At 52.5% G+C, this 16,057-nt stretch overlaps 9 protein-coding genes across 9 annotated transcripts; 6 read left to right on the top strand and 3 right to left on the bottom strand.

Moving 5' to 3' along the window:
* The first annotated feature begins 19 nt into the window (after positions 1-19).
* On the top strand, positions 20-2,056 carry SEPMUDRAFT_146402 (uncharacterized protein). The gene is made up of 5 exons (XM_016903631.1): positions 20-361; positions 414-1,301; positions 1,377-1,405; positions 1,455-1,568; positions 1,628-2,056. Exons 1-5 carry the CDS (start codon positions 25-27, stop codon positions 1,835-1,837), a joined length of 1,578 nt encoding a protein of 525 aa, XP_016765481.1. The 5' UTR covers positions 20-24; the 3' UTR covers positions 1,838-2,056.
* A 161-nt stretch (positions 2,057-2,217) lies between these two features.
* Positions 2,218-3,683, top strand: SEPMUDRAFT_57690 (uncharacterized protein). The gene is made up of 2 exons (XM_016909447.1): positions 2,218-3,171; positions 3,234-3,683. The coding sequence occupies exons 1-2, from the start codon at positions 2,701-2,703 to the stop codon at positions 3,420-3,422; spliced, it is 660 nt and encodes a 219-aa protein (XP_016765480.1). The 5' UTR covers positions 2,218-2,700; the 3' UTR covers positions 3,423-3,683.
* A 426-nt stretch (positions 3,684-4,109) lies between these two features.
* SEPMUDRAFT_27932 (acyl-CoA N-acyltransferase) lies at positions 4,110-4,664 on the bottom strand (the record flags this gene model as incomplete). The annotated part of the gene is made up of 1 exon (XM_016908435.1): positions 4,110-4,664. A coding segment is annotated over one exon (555 nt), but the record flags the coding sequence as incomplete, so codon positions are not given.
* A 428-nt stretch (positions 4,665-5,092) lies between these two features.
* On the top strand, positions 5,093-6,272 carry SEPMUDRAFT_146399 (uncharacterized protein). Its single transcript, XM_016903630.1, has 3 exons — positions 5,093-5,190; positions 5,257-5,314; positions 5,430-6,272. Exons 1-3 carry the CDS (start codon positions 5,144-5,146, stop codon positions 5,913-5,915), a joined length of 591 nt encoding a protein of 196 aa, XP_016765478.1. The 5' UTR covers positions 5,093-5,143; the 3' UTR covers positions 5,916-6,272.
* Positions 6,273-6,739: 467 nt separating this feature from the next.
* SEPMUDRAFT_146398 (glycoside hydrolase family 64 protein) lies at positions 6,740-8,400 on the top strand (the record flags this gene model as incomplete). The annotated part of the gene is made up of 3 exons (XM_016903629.1): positions 6,740-7,964; positions 8,028-8,109; positions 8,171-8,400. Coding segments are annotated over 3 exons (1,393 nt in total), but the record flags the coding sequence as incomplete, so codon positions are not given.
* Positions 8,401-9,237: 837 nt separating this feature from the next.
* SEPMUDRAFT_146397 (multicopy enhancer of UAS2) lies at positions 9,238-11,082 on the bottom strand. The gene has a single exon (XM_016903628.1). It carries the CDS (start codon positions 10,987-10,989, stop codon positions 10,057-10,059), a length of 933 nt encoding a protein of 310 aa, XP_016765475.1. The 5' UTR covers positions 10,990-11,082; the 3' UTR covers positions 9,238-10,056.
* SEPMUDRAFT_33183 (uncharacterized protein) lies at positions 9,576-9,908 on the top strand (the record flags this gene model as incomplete). Its single annotated transcript, XM_016908530.1, has 1 exon — positions 9,576-9,908. A coding segment is annotated over one exon (333 nt), but the record flags the coding sequence as incomplete, so codon positions are not given.
* Positions 11,083-11,317: 235 nt separating the features above from the next.
* SEPMUDRAFT_160636 (uncharacterized protein) lies at positions 11,318-12,590 on the top strand (the record flags this gene model as incomplete). The annotated part of the gene is made up of 1 exon (XM_016907900.1): positions 11,318-12,590. The coding sequence occupies one exon, from the start codon at positions 11,318-11,320 to the stop codon at positions 12,554-12,556; it is 1,239 nt and encodes a 412-aa protein (XP_016765474.1). The 3' UTR covers positions 12,557-12,590.
* A 1,235-nt stretch (positions 12,591-13,825) lies between these two features.
* SEPMUDRAFT_57671 (translation elongation factor 1-alpha) lies at positions 13,826-16,057 on the bottom strand. Its single transcript, XM_016909446.1, has 10 exons — positions 16,034-16,057; positions 15,895-15,969; positions 15,753-15,823; positions 15,635-15,690; positions 15,254-15,380; positions 14,164-15,200; positions 14,101-14,111; positions 14,007-14,044; positions 13,947-13,953; positions 13,826-13,891 (listed from the first exon to the last, which is right to left on the bottom strand). Exons 2-10 carry the CDS (start codon positions 15,897-15,899, stop codon positions 13,864-13,866), a joined length of 1,380 nt encoding a protein of 459 aa, XP_016765473.1. The 5' UTR covers positions 15,900-15,969; positions 16,034-16,057; the 3' UTR covers positions 13,826-13,863.

Raw genomic sequence — 16,057 nt, 5'->3', positions numbered from 1 at the left:
CACCACGCTGTCGCAGACATGGAAATGGACTCCTCGATACAAGACGAGACGTCAGAGCACCGCTTGCTTGGCGAGAACGAGATCAGGACGGCCGACGAATTCACAGTGGACGGCCAGCCCTCTGCAACACCGCTTGGCCACATCACAACACTGCTGTATACTTCCCACGCGCTATCCACGTGGAACTCAAGAGTATTCGAGTTTGGAAGCTTCCTCTTTCTAGCTGCCCTGTTCCCGTCGACTCTGCTTCCGGCTTCCATTTACGCACTGGCGAGATCTGCATCCGCCGCTGCATTGTCGCCATTCCTCGGCTCGTATATCGACCATGTCGATCGTCTGCGAGTAGTCCGAGTCTCGATAGGCAAGCCCTCGAGATTTGCGAGCCAGACACACCCTCTGATCAATGTGTACAGTCAGTCAGCGCCTTGCTGTTGCCTTATCCTGCGCAGGACTCTTTCTTTTGGAAGAGTCCGAGGACCTTCGCACTAGCAAATGGTCTTTTGTTGGCCTTGCGATGCTGTCAATGCTAGCTTGCATCGAAAAGCTGGGTTCAGTCCTTAACACCATATCTATCGAGCGCGATTGGGTCATCATAGTGGCCCACAATCATGAAGAGACACTTCGCCGTGAGTTGATGTGCACGAACTGGACAGCGCATTGTCTGATTAGCGTCTGCGTAGGAATGAACTCCCAGATGCGGAGAATAGACCTGTTCTGCAAACTCCTTGGACCGTTAGCGATCGCATTTCTCGACGAGTACTCTTCGCGGACAGCAATTGTTGCCACTGGCGTATTGACACTCGCTTCCTTGCCAGTTGAGTACTATTCGATCTTTCACGTTTATAGCAATGTTGCTTCGTTACGACATCCCAGAACACTGCCAGCTCGACGTTCCGGCCGCATTGGCGTATACGCAATGATCACAAGCTACATGGCCAAGACTAAAACATATTTCCGACATCCTGCCTCTCTGCCCTCAATAGCTCTCGCTCTGCTCCACTTTACGGTTCTTTCGTTTAGCGGACAAATGATCACCTATCTTGTAGCTCTTGGGACTCCGTCAGGTATGGTTGGAGTCCTTCGTGCCGCTTCTGCTGTATTCGAACTAGCGACTACCTGGTTCGCTCCAATCATCATGTCCCGTATAGGACCAATTCGAGCTGGAATCTGGTTTTTGAACTGGGAAATCGCTTGCTTAATGGCAGCAGTTTTGGTCCTTTGGTCCGATCTTGGCCCAGTAGCTACCGCGGCTGGACTGGTGTCTGCTGTAGTCGTGAGTAGGATTGGTCTGTGGGGGTATGGTAAGAAAAGCCAATGAACATGAAACCACAATAGATATTGAGATAGTCGCTGACCTATGTCCGTCCCTCGAGAAGATCTGAGTGCGCAAACAATAGTGCAAGAGGTTTGTCACTGAGCTTATCCCACCGAGTCTGCGTACTGACACCGTGAAGGAGGTCGAAGAGGAGAATCGCGGTACTTTCTCCAGCCAAGAATTCAGTCTCCAAAACATTTTCGAGCTCTTGGCGTTCGCAACGACCATAGTCTTTCCGCGTCCATCACAATTTGTGAGTCCAGCGACACTGTCCCGGATCGATATGTGCAAGCAGTGCTAAGATGAAGCTAGAAATTTCCTGCTACGATCAGTGCAGCAGCAGTTGCACTAGCGGGTATTCTGTACGCGCTGTTTGTACGGTCACGAAGGGGACACCTCGTCCATCTCTGTCGTTGCATCGATCGCCACGAGATGCGCAAAAGGTATCAGCATTGGTTGCAAATACCACTCCAGGAGGATGTGTCCATGCATGGAGGCCGGCGGCGCTCAGGGTCAACGTAAAACAGCTGGCAATCGTATCAGGTACTATCCATCTTGTCACGGCACCGCACCTAACATGACGTATTGAATCGTTTGTGAGTGAGGACCTAAGTTGTCGTTTGGATAGAACAGGCTTGATGACGAAGGTGAAGAGACGGCGGGAGTGAAGCAGTAGCGAGTTCTGCTCTGCTTGGCGAGTCGCGCCGCTAGAGAACCCATGCGACAGCAGGCCCTAGGGACGCCACCCCGCCAGCCCCAGCCTCTCCAAACTCTCTTCTCGGTGATTATAACGTTTCCATGTATTAATTAGGTCTACACCTTTCCACATGATCGCAGTGTAACGGTGTAAATCTCCTCCTCGACATCTTCTTCTTCTGCTTCTTCCTCTGCGCCTGCTTCTGCTTTTCCATCTTGCCGGACACTCGCACGCCACTTTTTTTCGCTCCCATCATCGCCAGCGGGCCGACCCACGTGGAAGCGAGGCGGTGCGTTGCCTTCTTCGGTTCTACCCTTTTTGGCTTCAAGGTTCTGCCAATAAATCAATTCACCGGCACCAGCCCTGTCGCCTCAAAGCCTGTCTACCCGAAAGCTTCGTGCCAAGCTTCAACTTTCTGCCGGCTTTCTCGACCCTTACCCGCCAGCTTTAGGTGCCCAGCTACATAGCCAGCCTGCCTACCTGCCAGCCTGTCTGCATATTATCTTCAAGCCTGCAGCTCACTTGGCTGCTTCCAACGCCCTCATCAACCTCACTTCGCGCCACACCATCGTATGCGATAAACAACACCGATCATTTCCCCCAGCTTCCCTCCCTCAACACCTCTTCTCCGGCCGATCTACACTTTCACCAACCAGCTTCGTTCGCACCAGCAGCCAGAACAGGAACCATGGCGATTTCAGGCTTCCTCTTCCTCTCCTGGCGCATTTTCGAAATCATCACCTTGGTCCCAATCGTGGGCATGCTGGGTTGGTTCGTAAATGGCTTCGTGGACAACAACCAGCTCACTCCAAACTTCATCCTCGTCCTCTTCATCGTATCAGTACTCGCACTGGCCTGGGCATTCTTCACATTGATCAGCTATCTTCGCGCTCGACACGACGCCATCTTTGTCGCGCTCGTCGATCTTGCATTCGTGGGGGCTCTGATCGGGGGCGTGGTGGAACTCCGAGGCATTGCCAGCGCCAACTGTTCGAACTTCACCTCGGGAGACGTTTATGTCAATTTGGGCCCATTCGGCTATTACGGACGCGATGGCAGTGGCACAAGCTTTGGCGTCAACGTGAACAAGACTTGTGCGATGCTCAAGGCAAGCTGGGCACTGGCCATCATCAACATCATCGCGTTTTTCGTGACATTTGTAAGTTTTTTGATCGCACTATTTGTGGTTGCATGGAGACTGTATGCTAAAATTTTCTGCAGCTGCTAGCACTACTTGTGCATCGCAACCACCGCAACGACGAGCGTATTGTCGTAAAGCGCACCACTACACATCACTCACGGCACGGTCACCGACGGTCGGGAAGCCGATCACGCAGCCGAGGAGGCTATATTGAAGGTAGCAGACGAAGCACGCAACGTTCCTCTAGCCGGAGGCAATACTACGTATGATCGTTGATGACAGCCTGTTGAAACACGAAGTTACGAAGCACCATCATTTCCAAGTCAGCGCCCATTGAGACAGCAAGGAGAGCACTTCCCAGATTCACACAGTCAGAAGATGATGCGTGAGATATGCAGTATCGGCGTCGATCAACATAGTTAGACAGCACAAGCAGGAATATGTACTCGTAATGTGCAACGCTCCAGTGGAGATTTGGATGCCCAATAGGCAGCTTCGCGTCCTAGCAAATTTTGTTGTATGTATCACACCACACTCCTCATTTCTAGAAGAGGGATGACGGAATGGATCCCTCGACGACATGCGCCAAGGTCTCAGGTAGGTAGAGATGAGAGTAGGTCAGGTACCTTAGTCGTCGCAGGACTTGGCGCGTACGTTTTATGAACAAAAATTATGCTGCAAATGGGGTGCATGTACCCGAGACTAGCCAGCTGGTGTGCTTACCCAAGCAATTGACGAGTAGATGGACCGCGAAAGATCACCATAACATTTCACGGGGATGAGATCCTGGAGCATGATCAATACCACCTACAGCTAACCCAGAGTACCCCACTGTTGCCTGGTTGCCAACCAGGCAAGTATGCGGCGACTGACGAGAAGTGCAGTCCGTTGAGGAGCTTCGAAACCGAATATTTCTGCACCGCGGTAATGGTCGGAAGTCTCGTTCATGTGCTCAAAAGGTCTGTGACACCAACTTTGCGTTCGACAATGATTGCGGTCTGAGGGTTCAGACGACGATAGTACCCTGAATCACGTCTGGTTTCTTGGAAGCCTCGCTTGCGATACCATTCGAGAGCGTCAGCATTCGCCTCCCACACATGTGCACCGACTCGTGTCACTCCGTAGTCGAGCACAGCGCGCTGTGTGAGCGTACGAAGCAGGTGAGTGGCAATGCCATGTTGTCGATAAGGGGAGAGCAGCACAAGAGTGCTCAAGTACAGCATCGGAGCTTCTGGCTCTTTGCTATGAAGTCCACTGGACAACGAGGTGGGCGCCAGTAATCTGCAGCGAATAGCTCCTACCAGACGTCCCTTTGTAGTGGTGCTGAGGGATGGATCATCGTGCCAGAAGGCCAAGAGCGTGATGGACGCGGTGACGGGATCATCGATTATTTCCTTGAAGAACTTGTCGGGGTAAGGAATGGGGAGCAGTAGATTTGTCAAGCGTTTTAGATGCGGAAGATCGTCTTTCGTACATGATCTCAGTTCAACATTGGGTGGGAGTGGCCGCCTTCCAAAGCCCAGATCTGCGTGGCCTCGGTCTTCACAGTTACCATCCGAGGCGGGCAGGCTCTCGGGAGATGCTGCTGGCGGTGGTGGTGTCGACTGCGGCGGCGGTGGTATTGGTGGCGGTGGCGACGGCGGCGAGGCTCTCTTGCCAGCGGCCGGCTGGTTCAACCAGGAGAGCAGGGAGGACTGAGACATGGTGCACACTGGGAGTGGTCATGGCGATGTGTTTGGGATGCAAGAAGTGTCTGGGAGGAAGTCCATTATGGGAGGGAGTGACAGTGGAAGTGCAGCAAGCGTGTAATAAGGTGGTGAATATGCGGGCATGCCGCTCACGTGCCTCGTCGGGAGAGCAGGGCCAGCCAAAAGCTAGCTTCCATTGTGACGGAGCTTCGGAACAAGCGCAGTGCAAGTACTTGTACCTGAATCCTGAGGATCAAGAAAAAGAAGCAGAACAGGAACAAGAACAGGAATAGGAACATATCATGGGCAACGCTGCCTCTTCCTCCTCCCCAGCGCATACCCTCAACGCGTACGTATATCACTACAGGAACAGCATTGAGCCGTCGTTGTCGCGGTCCTGACTGACGGCGCCCAGCGATGCTCCCGTAAGGCTCAGCCAGTCCGTGATCAACTCCCTGCAGAACAGTCCAGAGGTATGTACACCCATCACCTACCACCTGTACCATTACCACCACCGCCGCCGCCGCCGCTGCTGCCACCACCGTCCCAAGCAGCCTAGGTTCTGACAACCCTCGTCGTCACCCACAGACCGACTCGACGCGCGCCCAGCAGCACGAATTACATACGCAGACCCGCATCACTGCCGACTTGCAGCGGATTCGCGACTCGCAGGCACAGAAGCTCGACGCCATCACCACCGCCCTCACCAACACTGAACCGCAGCAAGATTCTGCCTCCGACTCCGAAGCCTTGAGCAAGCCGACCGGTCTGTTAGCGCACCTCAGCTCGCCGTTCTACCACGACTGGAGCCAGGAGAACTCGAAGCCTGCCACTCGCGAATCGGATAGATCCCACGACAGCGTCAGCAAAGAAATCATGGACCTGCGCCAGAGGCTCGAGCAGCGCAAAAAGGTGGACAAGGTGCCGGCCGAGGTCGAGAAGGCCAAGAACAGCTTGGTGCAATGTCTGCGCGACAACGACAAAAGGCCGCTCGACTGCTGGCAGGAAGTCGAAGCCTTCAAGCGAGAAGTGGGCAAATTGGAGCACGCTTTCATTCAAAAGGCAGCGAGATGACACTGTCGCAGCATCCTGTACAGACAAGAATGTAATAGGTGGAACTCTCTGTGCCGGAACAAGCTCGTGATCAAAGTCGCGTCAGATGTACATACATATGCGAACACCAACCATGGAAGTGTGGGGAGTGCGAGCATCGCGACTACTTGATGAGCAAGTCTCATGTTGAGTCGATCGCAGCCACGAGCCGCAGTATCGACCTCGTGCCGATACAAAGGCGTTGTCACTGATGGGCCATCACTTTAAGAAGCAGCTTATGTCTTCGCTGCTGACTCGGTACGGCACGCCACGCCACGCATTCATTCGATGTGGCGCGACTGCTAGCTCGACCTTAATATGCTGAGCTTTAGACCTGGTGACCTGACTTCTCATTACTGCTATGCTTGACCTCCACCGATCGTGCTTGTGGGTGTTGGAGTATTCCATACAGCATTGGCTTGTTACTAATGGCACAGTGCAGCTGACTTGCAGTACCTACCTACATAGGTAGTCACGCTCAACTGCTTTTGCGCCGCAAGGTTGGACTGACACACGCTTGCTGACTGCGGCATCTAGTTTTCCCTTGAACAGTACACTACAAAATGACGGTGAGTAAAGTCGCAGAGTGGCTCCTGGTGTCGGACCAGCAGGTGGAGGAGAGGGAGGCGAGATCTTCAGCAGGTCCCCTCGACGCTCTTTGGGCAGGTTCGAGTCGACGTAAGAGGCTTCAGGTTACGCGGTATATGTAAGATATGCAAACACTGGGGTTTCCCTCTTACACTGCCCTAGATCTTTTCGCGGATTGATATCCGCAAACACTCATATTTTTTGCCTATTATATCCAGTATGGGCTCCTTCGGTTCGCTCAAGGATAGGGTCAGAAGCTTGATCAGGAGGCGCGACCTCAAGAAACAGCGTGCTGGCAATGCCGACACCCCCTCAGCATATTCAGAGCCACCGGCTGGCGCTGCGATTCCGAACAATGTGTTCACTGTATGGCAGCCTAGTGAGCAGCAACAGCAGGAAGTTGTCCAGCGGAAGCAGACCCATGCCAACACGATCAATCGTGCTGTCGTCCAAAGCCCCCAGTCTGCCACTATGACTGGCACACTTCAGATTGCATTAGAGAACCAGTCAAACAGCTCAGACATGTATGCTTATATCACGGGGCAAGCCATTGACAGAAACGGTGCCCTCTTCTTACTCCAATCCGACGCGAACACTGCCTACTACCCTACAAGCCCGTCCTCCACCGGTCAACCAATCCCTGTAGACATATCGATTCCTTTGGGAGCCCCGGGCAACATCGTCACAGCTACCATTCCTCGCCTTGCTGGTGGACGCATCTGGTTTTCCCAAGGTTCAAAATTGACGTTCTTGTTGAACCCGGGCCCTGGGCTTGTTGAGCCTTCTGTGTTCAATCCTTCGGATCCGAATTACAACAAGAATTTTGGCTTCTGCGAGTTCACATTCAATTCTGCGCAGGTGTTTGTCAATATCTCCTATGTTGACTTTGTCAGCAACATACCTGTGGCCTTGACGCTGCAGGACACTGCGGGACATAGTCAGCATGTTAGCGGCATGCGGCCCGATGGGTTGGCCACTGTTTGTCAAGGTCTTCGCGCTCAGACGGCAAAGGATGGTCGACGCTGGAGTTCCCTTATTGTGCAAAGCAACGGACAAGATTTGCGAGCACTCAGTCCCAACTCCGGAATTACCCTGAACCCAGACTGGTTTGCGACGTACTGGACAGACTACGTCAATCAAGTGTATGCGAAATACCAGATCGACAAGCTTACAGTCGATACGCAAGCCTCATGGGGTGAAGTTCAGGGCCAGGTTGGATCTCAAGGCAGCCTGGATTTTGGCTCTGGCGGCCTCTTCCCTAAACCGAATGCCAAAGATATCTTCGGCAATAACAGCGGTCCTTTCGCAACAGGTGGGAATGCCGAGACCAACGCGATCATTCCGAGAATGGCAGCAGCGTTCAATCGAAGTACACTGCTGCTCAGCAACCAAACGCCGAATGGAACGAGCCCTGCACAGTACTACCAAAATCCCACCACTAATGTACATACACAAAAGCACTGGTTGTGACTGAACTTGACACGCATTCCGCTAACATGATTACAGCACTACGCTCGAATTGTCCATGCTGCCAATATTGATGGACTGGGTTACGCATTTCCCTACGATGATGTTTCGCCTGATGGAGGTGAGCCTTCATGGACTGCTTTCTTTTTCCTCAAAGACATCATCGTTGACACTGGAAGCAGGCCAAGCCCAAGAAGGCGCCATCTTCAGTTTCTCTCCCACCAAACTCATCGTCACGGCCGGTGGAAATAATGCACATGCAGCTTAAAAAGACGCAGCTTGAACAGCTGCACTTGTGTGTGCAAGGGCACGACATCGACCTTCTTTTCGGTGCAGTTACTCGATACTGACAGTACAGGCCTATGATTCATCATGCACGATGGAGTTTATAGAAGGCAGCTGTGGAGACGGGGTGGTGGTACAAGTATCACGCTGAGAGAGAGAACCTGGTCGTTTCGAATCTATATTAAACGTTTTTCCGTTTTCGTCACTGATCTGTTTCACTCGGTGTCTTAAAGCATACAAGCACATCCTTGATTGTTACCTACCTCGTACACTCACGATAGGCGAAAGGACCTTTGATGTTTCCTTCTTGTTCCTCGGGTTCTTTTTACAACGTTCTTTCGTACAACTACCTTACACTTACCTACCTCACGTCGCAATCCAGTACTTAAGACTTTTCACTTACAAAGAACCTCGAAAGACGGGCAATATCCGGTTCCTCTCCTACCTAGCTTGATAGCTACCACATAAATCTTCAACGAAAAGAAAACGAAACAAAAAATAAAAAAAAAGACAAAGAATCGATTTCTACCGCCATGTCCTCCCTCTTCACCAGCTGGATATTTCCCAAGCAAGCAAAGCATGGGAAATCTTCTGATGATCAATCCATCGAGCAAGAAGATCTGTTACCGGCCACCACCACTACCGCCAGCACCAGGACCACCAATGAGAGCGAATCACAATCAAAAGAGGAATGGCGGCACGCAGCAGCAGCATATCACAGACTGAGAAGAACTTTCATCATAGTCGTATTGCTATTCACTTGTGTCCTTGTGGTGATTCTGTGGCCGTGGCCCCCTGCGGGATCTTCTGCGGTGTTGTTGGAGGCGGGAGAAGGAGGGATAGAAGGTACGTACGAGCAGAGATTCTCTTTTTGTATTCTTTTCGTTTCGCCTACACCCCCGCTCGGGTCAGGTCAGCTCATGATACCTGAGATGGGGATGGGGGCCCAACCTTTGAATGTATTGACTGAGGGACTGACTGACGATGATGGTGTTTTTTTCTTCTAAAACGAAAAAAAGTTCCCTGGTCAAAAGTCACGTTTGAAAAAGATGAGAGATTCGCTGCGGCTTCTTCTCTTGAATCGGATGCGGCTTGGGGGGAAATGATGCCTGTAAGTCTTTTGTGTTTCCCCAAGCATGGCATGGCATGATGGTTTGTTGTTGTTGAAGGGCAGGCAGACACTGACTGCAACATATATATCCGTCACAGCCAGGTGATGGTTTTGTGGTCATTGATGATCCTCGCCAACTACACCTCCTCTCGCAACCGGGTAAGGATACTCGATATGGCCAAGTCTACGATATATCCATGTGGCATCAGTTGCATTGCCTGAGACATATGAGAACTTATATGTTCACGATGCAAGCTTCTTTCAATCGAACCAATGCGCAGCAAGTGTTTGATGTCTTGCTTGCGCCGCAAGCAGATCACATCTTACACTGCTTTGACTATCTCCGACAGGCCATCATGTGCGCGGGTGATATGACACTCGAATGGCCGAGAACGGAGGCGGATGGCAGGAGGTTTGCGGTCAATGGTTGGGGAATACAGCACAAGTGTCGGGACTGGGATACGATGGCAGACTATGTCGAACAGCACGCTGTTGGTAGACACCACGAAAAGATGGCCAGATGAGACGTGAGGACGGCGCGGGAGATGTAGAGAGAGAGGATGCCGTGGCAGGGTATCGTGGTCTATATGTAGGCGATTGGCGATTGTTGAGAGTCGCTGTTCTGGCCATGTGACTCGATCGAGTGGGATATCTGGGTTACTCTCAGCTCAGTCAGTCAAAGTAGCCTGGGAATAGCCATGCGAGCTTCTGCTTAGCGTCTGCTGAACGACCAGAGGGTGCAGTCATTGCGCCGGCAAATTTGGTTTGGCCAGCCAGATGAGGGGCAGCGACAATATCAGCATGCTCCTCTTTGCTCAGCTCGTTCAGCACCGCTCCCACAAAGCGATACGCATTCTCGGAATTCGCCTTCATGTTGCCCATGACCATCTCCACCGTCACGTCTCCCGCTGCGTCGTGCCAGCAGTCGTAGTCGGTGCTCATGCAGATCATCTGGTAGGCGATCTCGGCTTCTCGCGCGAGCTTGGCCTCGGGAAGGACAGACATGTTGATGACAGAGCCTCCCCAGCTGCGGTACATGTTGCTCTCGGCACGCGTCGAAAACTGTGGTCCTTCCATGCAGATGATGGTGCCGCGGTCGTGCAGCCGCACGCCGTCGCCCTCCAACGAGTGTCCACAGCGGCGCACAATGTCGGCGATCTTAGAGTCGAAGGGGTCCGCGAAGCCCACGTGTCCCACCATGCCGCCCTCGAAGAAGGTGAAGGGGCGGATGCCCTTAGTGCGGTCAATGACCTGGTCGGGCACCACAAAGTCGCGGGGCTTGATGTCTTCCTGCAGACTTCCCACGGCGGAGAAGGCGATGATGGTGCGCACGCCGAGGTGGCGCAGGGCGGCGATGTTGGCGCGGGCGGGGACCTCGTGCGGTGCGAGTTCGTGGTGCAGGCCATGGCGCGAGAGAAAGGCGACGGGGATGGGGTTGCCGGTGGTGGGCGAAGGGTGGTGCAAGACCGAAATGGGCGACGACGGCGAGCCCCAGGGCGTGGTGGGCTTGAGAGTCGCTACGTGAGTGAAGCCCGCCAGAGACTGCAGACCAGTGCCGCCGATGACTGCAATGGCAATGTTGCCGTCGTAGTGATCGGCCACCATCTTTGCTCTTCTTCTTTTTCCTTGACACGAACGAGCCTCAGGTACCTAGTAGTAGTAGTAGTAGTAGTAGTAGTAGGTAGTAGGTAGTAGGTAGTAGGTAGGTATGTTGTACAAAAGTTTCACTTCAAAGACGACGAAAGAATTCACCTCCCCGCTCGACACCCATGCAGCCAGCGTGAACCTTGTTCCGGACCTTATCTAATCGCGCGCGCTATAAAAGTATACTTACCAGGTATAGTTCTATGCCTTGGCTCCGTTACAACATTTCTATACCACCACTCCATCTTCATCTCCCCATCTTCTCTCCATCTCCGAGTCTTGCTCGAGAATGAGCAAAGCGGACCTGATCGCCGAATGCGTTCTCAAGACATTTGAAGCATTGCCTACCAAGTTCAAGCCACGTACACTGCCCGCTGGCCAACGAGAATGGGTCCCGTTGGCTGGCATTGTGCTCAGCAGAGGAGAGTTGAGCGCTGCCACCGTAACATGTGCCGCCCTTGCTACTGGCATGAAATGTCTACCCCAATCCAAGCTCCATCTCGCTCAAGGCAACATTCTCCACGACTGGCACGCCGAGATTCTCGCTCTGCGCTCGTTCAATCGTTTCCTTGTCGACGAATGCGTCGACTTGGCCAAGAGGGGACGCGGCGAGCACGGGCAGTGGGTGAGATGGGGCCAGTGGAGAGCAGATGAACCGCCATTCGCCCTTCACGACGATGTCAAGATTCACATGTATTGCTCTGAGGCACCATGTGGCGATGCCTCCATGGAGCTCACCATGTCCGAGCAAACCGACGCTACCCCTTGGAAGAAGCAGCAGTACGTCGGAGTGGATGGTCTCCTCGGTCGAGGAAACTTCGATCAGCTGGGCGTGGTCAGAAGAAAGCCTTCCAGACCCGATGCGCCGCAGTGCTTGAGCAAGAGCTGTTCAGACAAGTTGGCACTCAAGCAGTGTACAGGCTTACTTTCTGCTGTGCTGGCTCTTCTGGTACATCCTCGGAATGTATATCTCTCCACTCTGGTCCTTCCCGAGAAGCAGGTGTTCTGCACTGCGATGGAGAGGTCATTTGGTCGAACTGGCAGGATGAATCTGCTAGCCGAGAACGAAATCCAGGGGAGCTGGCAGCGATATGGATATTGCTTTACGCCCTTCGAAGTGCAGACCACTACGGCGACATTTGCTTTCTCTAAACCACCCAAAAATGATCTCGCTGTGTCAAGTAATCTGTCAGCTGTGTACACGCCACAACATCAAGAAGTCTTGATTAATGGTGTTCTGCAAGGCCGCAAGCTACTTGATGCTAGAGGAGCTAGCTGTGTCAGTAGAAGAAGAATGTGGCAGGCGGTCAGAGACGTAATTGCATCCGCTGAAGTAGCACATGCAACTATAGCCTCGGAGGCACAGACCTATGCAGAATTGAAGCAGAGTCCGCTATTGAAGGGTCGAGAGATCGTGAAGCGAGACGTGCGGACTCTAAGCCTGAAAGGCTGGAAGAGCAACCAAGGTGATGAAAGTTGGAATATCACGACGAAGTCTGAGGAGCGCGTAGAACCCTCGGTGCACTGATTGAATGTCATCCTAGGAGAAATTGACTATTAGCCACGCATCACAGTATCTTGCCATCCCACTCGATGACCAAGGACTGCTACCTCCGTTCATTGCGATGGAGACGAGCCTGAGTCATCGCAGCCAAGATACATCTCCCACTCGCTACCGAAGCTCCACGGAACTGCTCATTGCCTTCACACCCTGTCTTTGCTCTAGATTGCCGATTGTATCTGTGTGTGAAGCAAGCAAAACCCTCCTCAACGACATCGCCACAGACCCTCTCAGAGCGCAGAATTCTACGACATTTCAGGCTGGCCCGTCGAGATGCTCAAAGCCTTTGGGGCCACGCCGGAAAACAAAAGGCAGGAGGGATTTGGGTAAAAGACCACCCAGATGCCGACATTCACGGAAGGAAAATAACGTCAGTGAGAACAAGTACTACTGTAGTATCGATCCTGAGTACTGACTGATACCCCATAGCACTGCAGCCCAAATGATCGATACTACGTGTACTATAAAGGTACCCAGGGCACACACAACCAACGAGTTCCGTTCGCAAGTTCACAGACCATATCGGTCGGTCGATCGTGGGCCCAAGTCCCCAGTAAGGCTGATGAGATGACAACTCCGAGAGAGCCCCCTACAATCATCTGTCGCCACAGCTTGCAGAGCCTAGCCACCTTACTCGTGATTGAAAAAGATGTCCCAGAGACCAAGTACCTACAATCGTATAGCAAGCTAACGTCCCTGACGCCTTTTCTTTTTCAAGCGAGCAGGCTGTCACGACCTTTCAATCTATTTCATACCTAATCATCTTACCAGACTGTCTTGTTCTCTTCAATGGCGGCTTGATTACCTAACCGTGTACTTGCCTACATGTACCTACTTACAACAGCAATGACATGACATGATATAGTAGGCACTACTTCATCCTCATCCTGAATCTCTCCTCACTTCCAGGTTCGAAACAATCAACATAGCACGCTGTTCAAATAAGCAAGCAGCGTCACTTCTTAGTACTAATTAATGATGGAGCAGCAACACTCACCACGGGTTCCTGAAATGAAATTGATGAAGCCACCACGACGAGCTGCTCGCTGCACAAGTTCAGTTAATATTAAACATGAAAATTGTCACGAGAAATCAGAGACAGAAAGGCGACGACGAGTCTGAGCTTTTCGAACCGTTCATTCATTCATGCTATCTGGGTGGATGTCCTCATGTTGCCTATTAAGCGACAGGACCCAATCTTCTCTCGTGCCCATTCCATGCATGTCGTTATCCCGCCTCGAGTCGTGAGTGTGAAGCTTTCAACTTGGAGCCGTTTACTTCTTGCTGGCCTTCTGTGCTGCTCTGTAGGGAATAGTCAGTAGGGGAAAATCGGAGTACATGTGATGGATCAACGCACTTGGTAACTGCGAATTCGTTAGCATAGACTCTCCCACAAACACGATACCATTGGACTCACCCTTGCCAGCACCGCTCTTGTCGCTCTTGACAACCGACCTAGGGCAAACAGTCAATATAACATAACACAGATGATGAGGTCAGTAGATGCTTACTTGATAACACCCTAAGAGATAGTCAGCATATGTCAAAGAATCGGAGGGGAAAGGAGTACGTACAACAGCCACGGTCTGGCGCATGTCACGGACGGCGAAACGACCCAATGGTGGGTAGTCAGTGAAGGCCTCGACACACATTGGCTTGGATGGCACCATCTTGACGATGGCAGCATCACCAGACTTGATGAACTTAGGAGAGTCTTCGATGGACTTTCCGGAACGACGATCGATCTTCTCGAGGAGCTCGGAGAACTTGCAAGCAATGTGGGCGGTGTGGCAGTCGAGGACTGGAGCGTAACCGGCACCGACCTGACCAGGGTGGTTGAGGACAATGACCTGGGCGTTGAAGGAGTCACAACCCTTTGGTGGGTCGCTCTTGGAGTCACCAGCAACGTTTCCACGGCGAATCTCCTTGACGGAAACGTTCTTGACGTTGAAACCAACGTTGTCACCTGGCAGACCCTCCTGGAGCTGCTCGTGGTGCATCTCCACAGACTTGACTTCAGTGGTGACACCAGCCGGGGCGAAGGTGACGACCATACCGGGCTTGATGACTCCGGTCTCGACACGACCGACTGGCACCGTGCCAATACCACCAATCTTGTAGACATCCTGAAGAGGAAGACGGAGAGGCTTGTCAGTTGGACGAGCTGGCTCGTCAATAGCATCGATGGCCTCAAGGAGGGTCTTGCCAGTGGACTTGGTCTTGGTCTCCTTCTCCCAGCCCTTGTACCATGGGCAGTTGGTGGAGTTGTCGATCATGTTGTCACCGTTGAAACCAGAGATTGGCACGAATGGGACAGTCTTTGGGTTGTAGCCGACCTTCTTGATGAAAGAGGAGGTCTCCTTGATGATCTCGTTGAAGCGGTCCTCGCTCCACTTGGTGGTGTCCATCTTGTTGATGGCGACGATGAGTTGCTTGACACCAAGAGTGTAGGCGAGCAGAGCGTGCTCACGGGTCTGACCATCCTTGGAGATACCGGCCTCGAACTCACCAGTGCCGGCAGCGATGATGAGAATGGCGCAATCGGCCTGCGAAGTACCAGTGATCATGTTCTTGATGAAATCACGGTGACCTGGGGCGTCAATGACGGTGACTGTTCAAAATGTTAGCCAAGACACTACGATGAGGAGCAGAATGCGAACTAACCATAGTACTTGGGAGTCTCGAACTTCCAGAGGGCGATATCGATCGTGATACCACGCTCACGCTCGGCCTTCAGCTTGTCGAGCACCCAGGCGTACTTGAAGGAACCCTTGCCGAGTTCGGCAGCTTCCTGTAAGACATGATTGTCAGCGATGCAGTCGTTGAGGGAAAAGATTTTGATATGGCGTGATGTGCTTCGCTGCTATCGGGTGCGCCCAAAGCGTGTGGCGATAGGATTAAGAGTCATCGCCAATGAAGTCATGGCTGCCCAAGCGCCGAAATTCTCGCACCCCACCAAATCTGGAGGGGCACCAGAAGAAAGAGGTGGTAGACAGCGACGATTCGTGCGATAGAGAATGAGTTTGCGTGGTGACGATTACGAACCTTCTCGAACTTCTCGATGGTACGCTTGTCGATACCACCGCACTTGTAGATCAAGTCTGTCGTATTGTGAGCTTCGTGGCCATGCGCCGGGCGCAATTTTGCACAATTTTGAACTTACGGCCTGTGGTTGTCGACTTGCCGGAATCGACGTGGCCGATAACGACGACGTTGATGTGAGTCTTCTCCTTACTGTGTCCATAATCAGCCGCTGCTCTTTCGTCCACGCGAGGCACCCGTCGCCCAATGGCGCTGAGACGTACCCCATGATTGCGGTTGTGTGTTGGTTGGTGAGAGTTGTGAAAGGTGCAGGTTTGCAGGTTTGCAAGTTTGAAGTTCTGTGAAAGAGTATCAGTGTCCGTGACGAAGTAGGCGTATTGTCGCCTGCGTTGGAGTGCTTACACAGATTGAAAGGCTAGCTTTCTG

The sequence above is a fragment of the Sphaerulina musiva genome (genome assembly GCF_000320565.1).
Source record: "Sphaerulina musiva SO2202 unplaced genomic scaffold SEPMUscaffold_1, whole genome shotgun sequence".
Lineage (NCBI taxonomy): Eukaryota > Fungi > Ascomycota > Dothideomycetes > Mycosphaerellales > Mycosphaerellaceae > Sphaerulina > Sphaerulina musiva.
The sequence above is the reverse complement of the archived record's forward strand: the minus strand, read 5'-3'. Positions and strand labels throughout refer to the sequence as shown.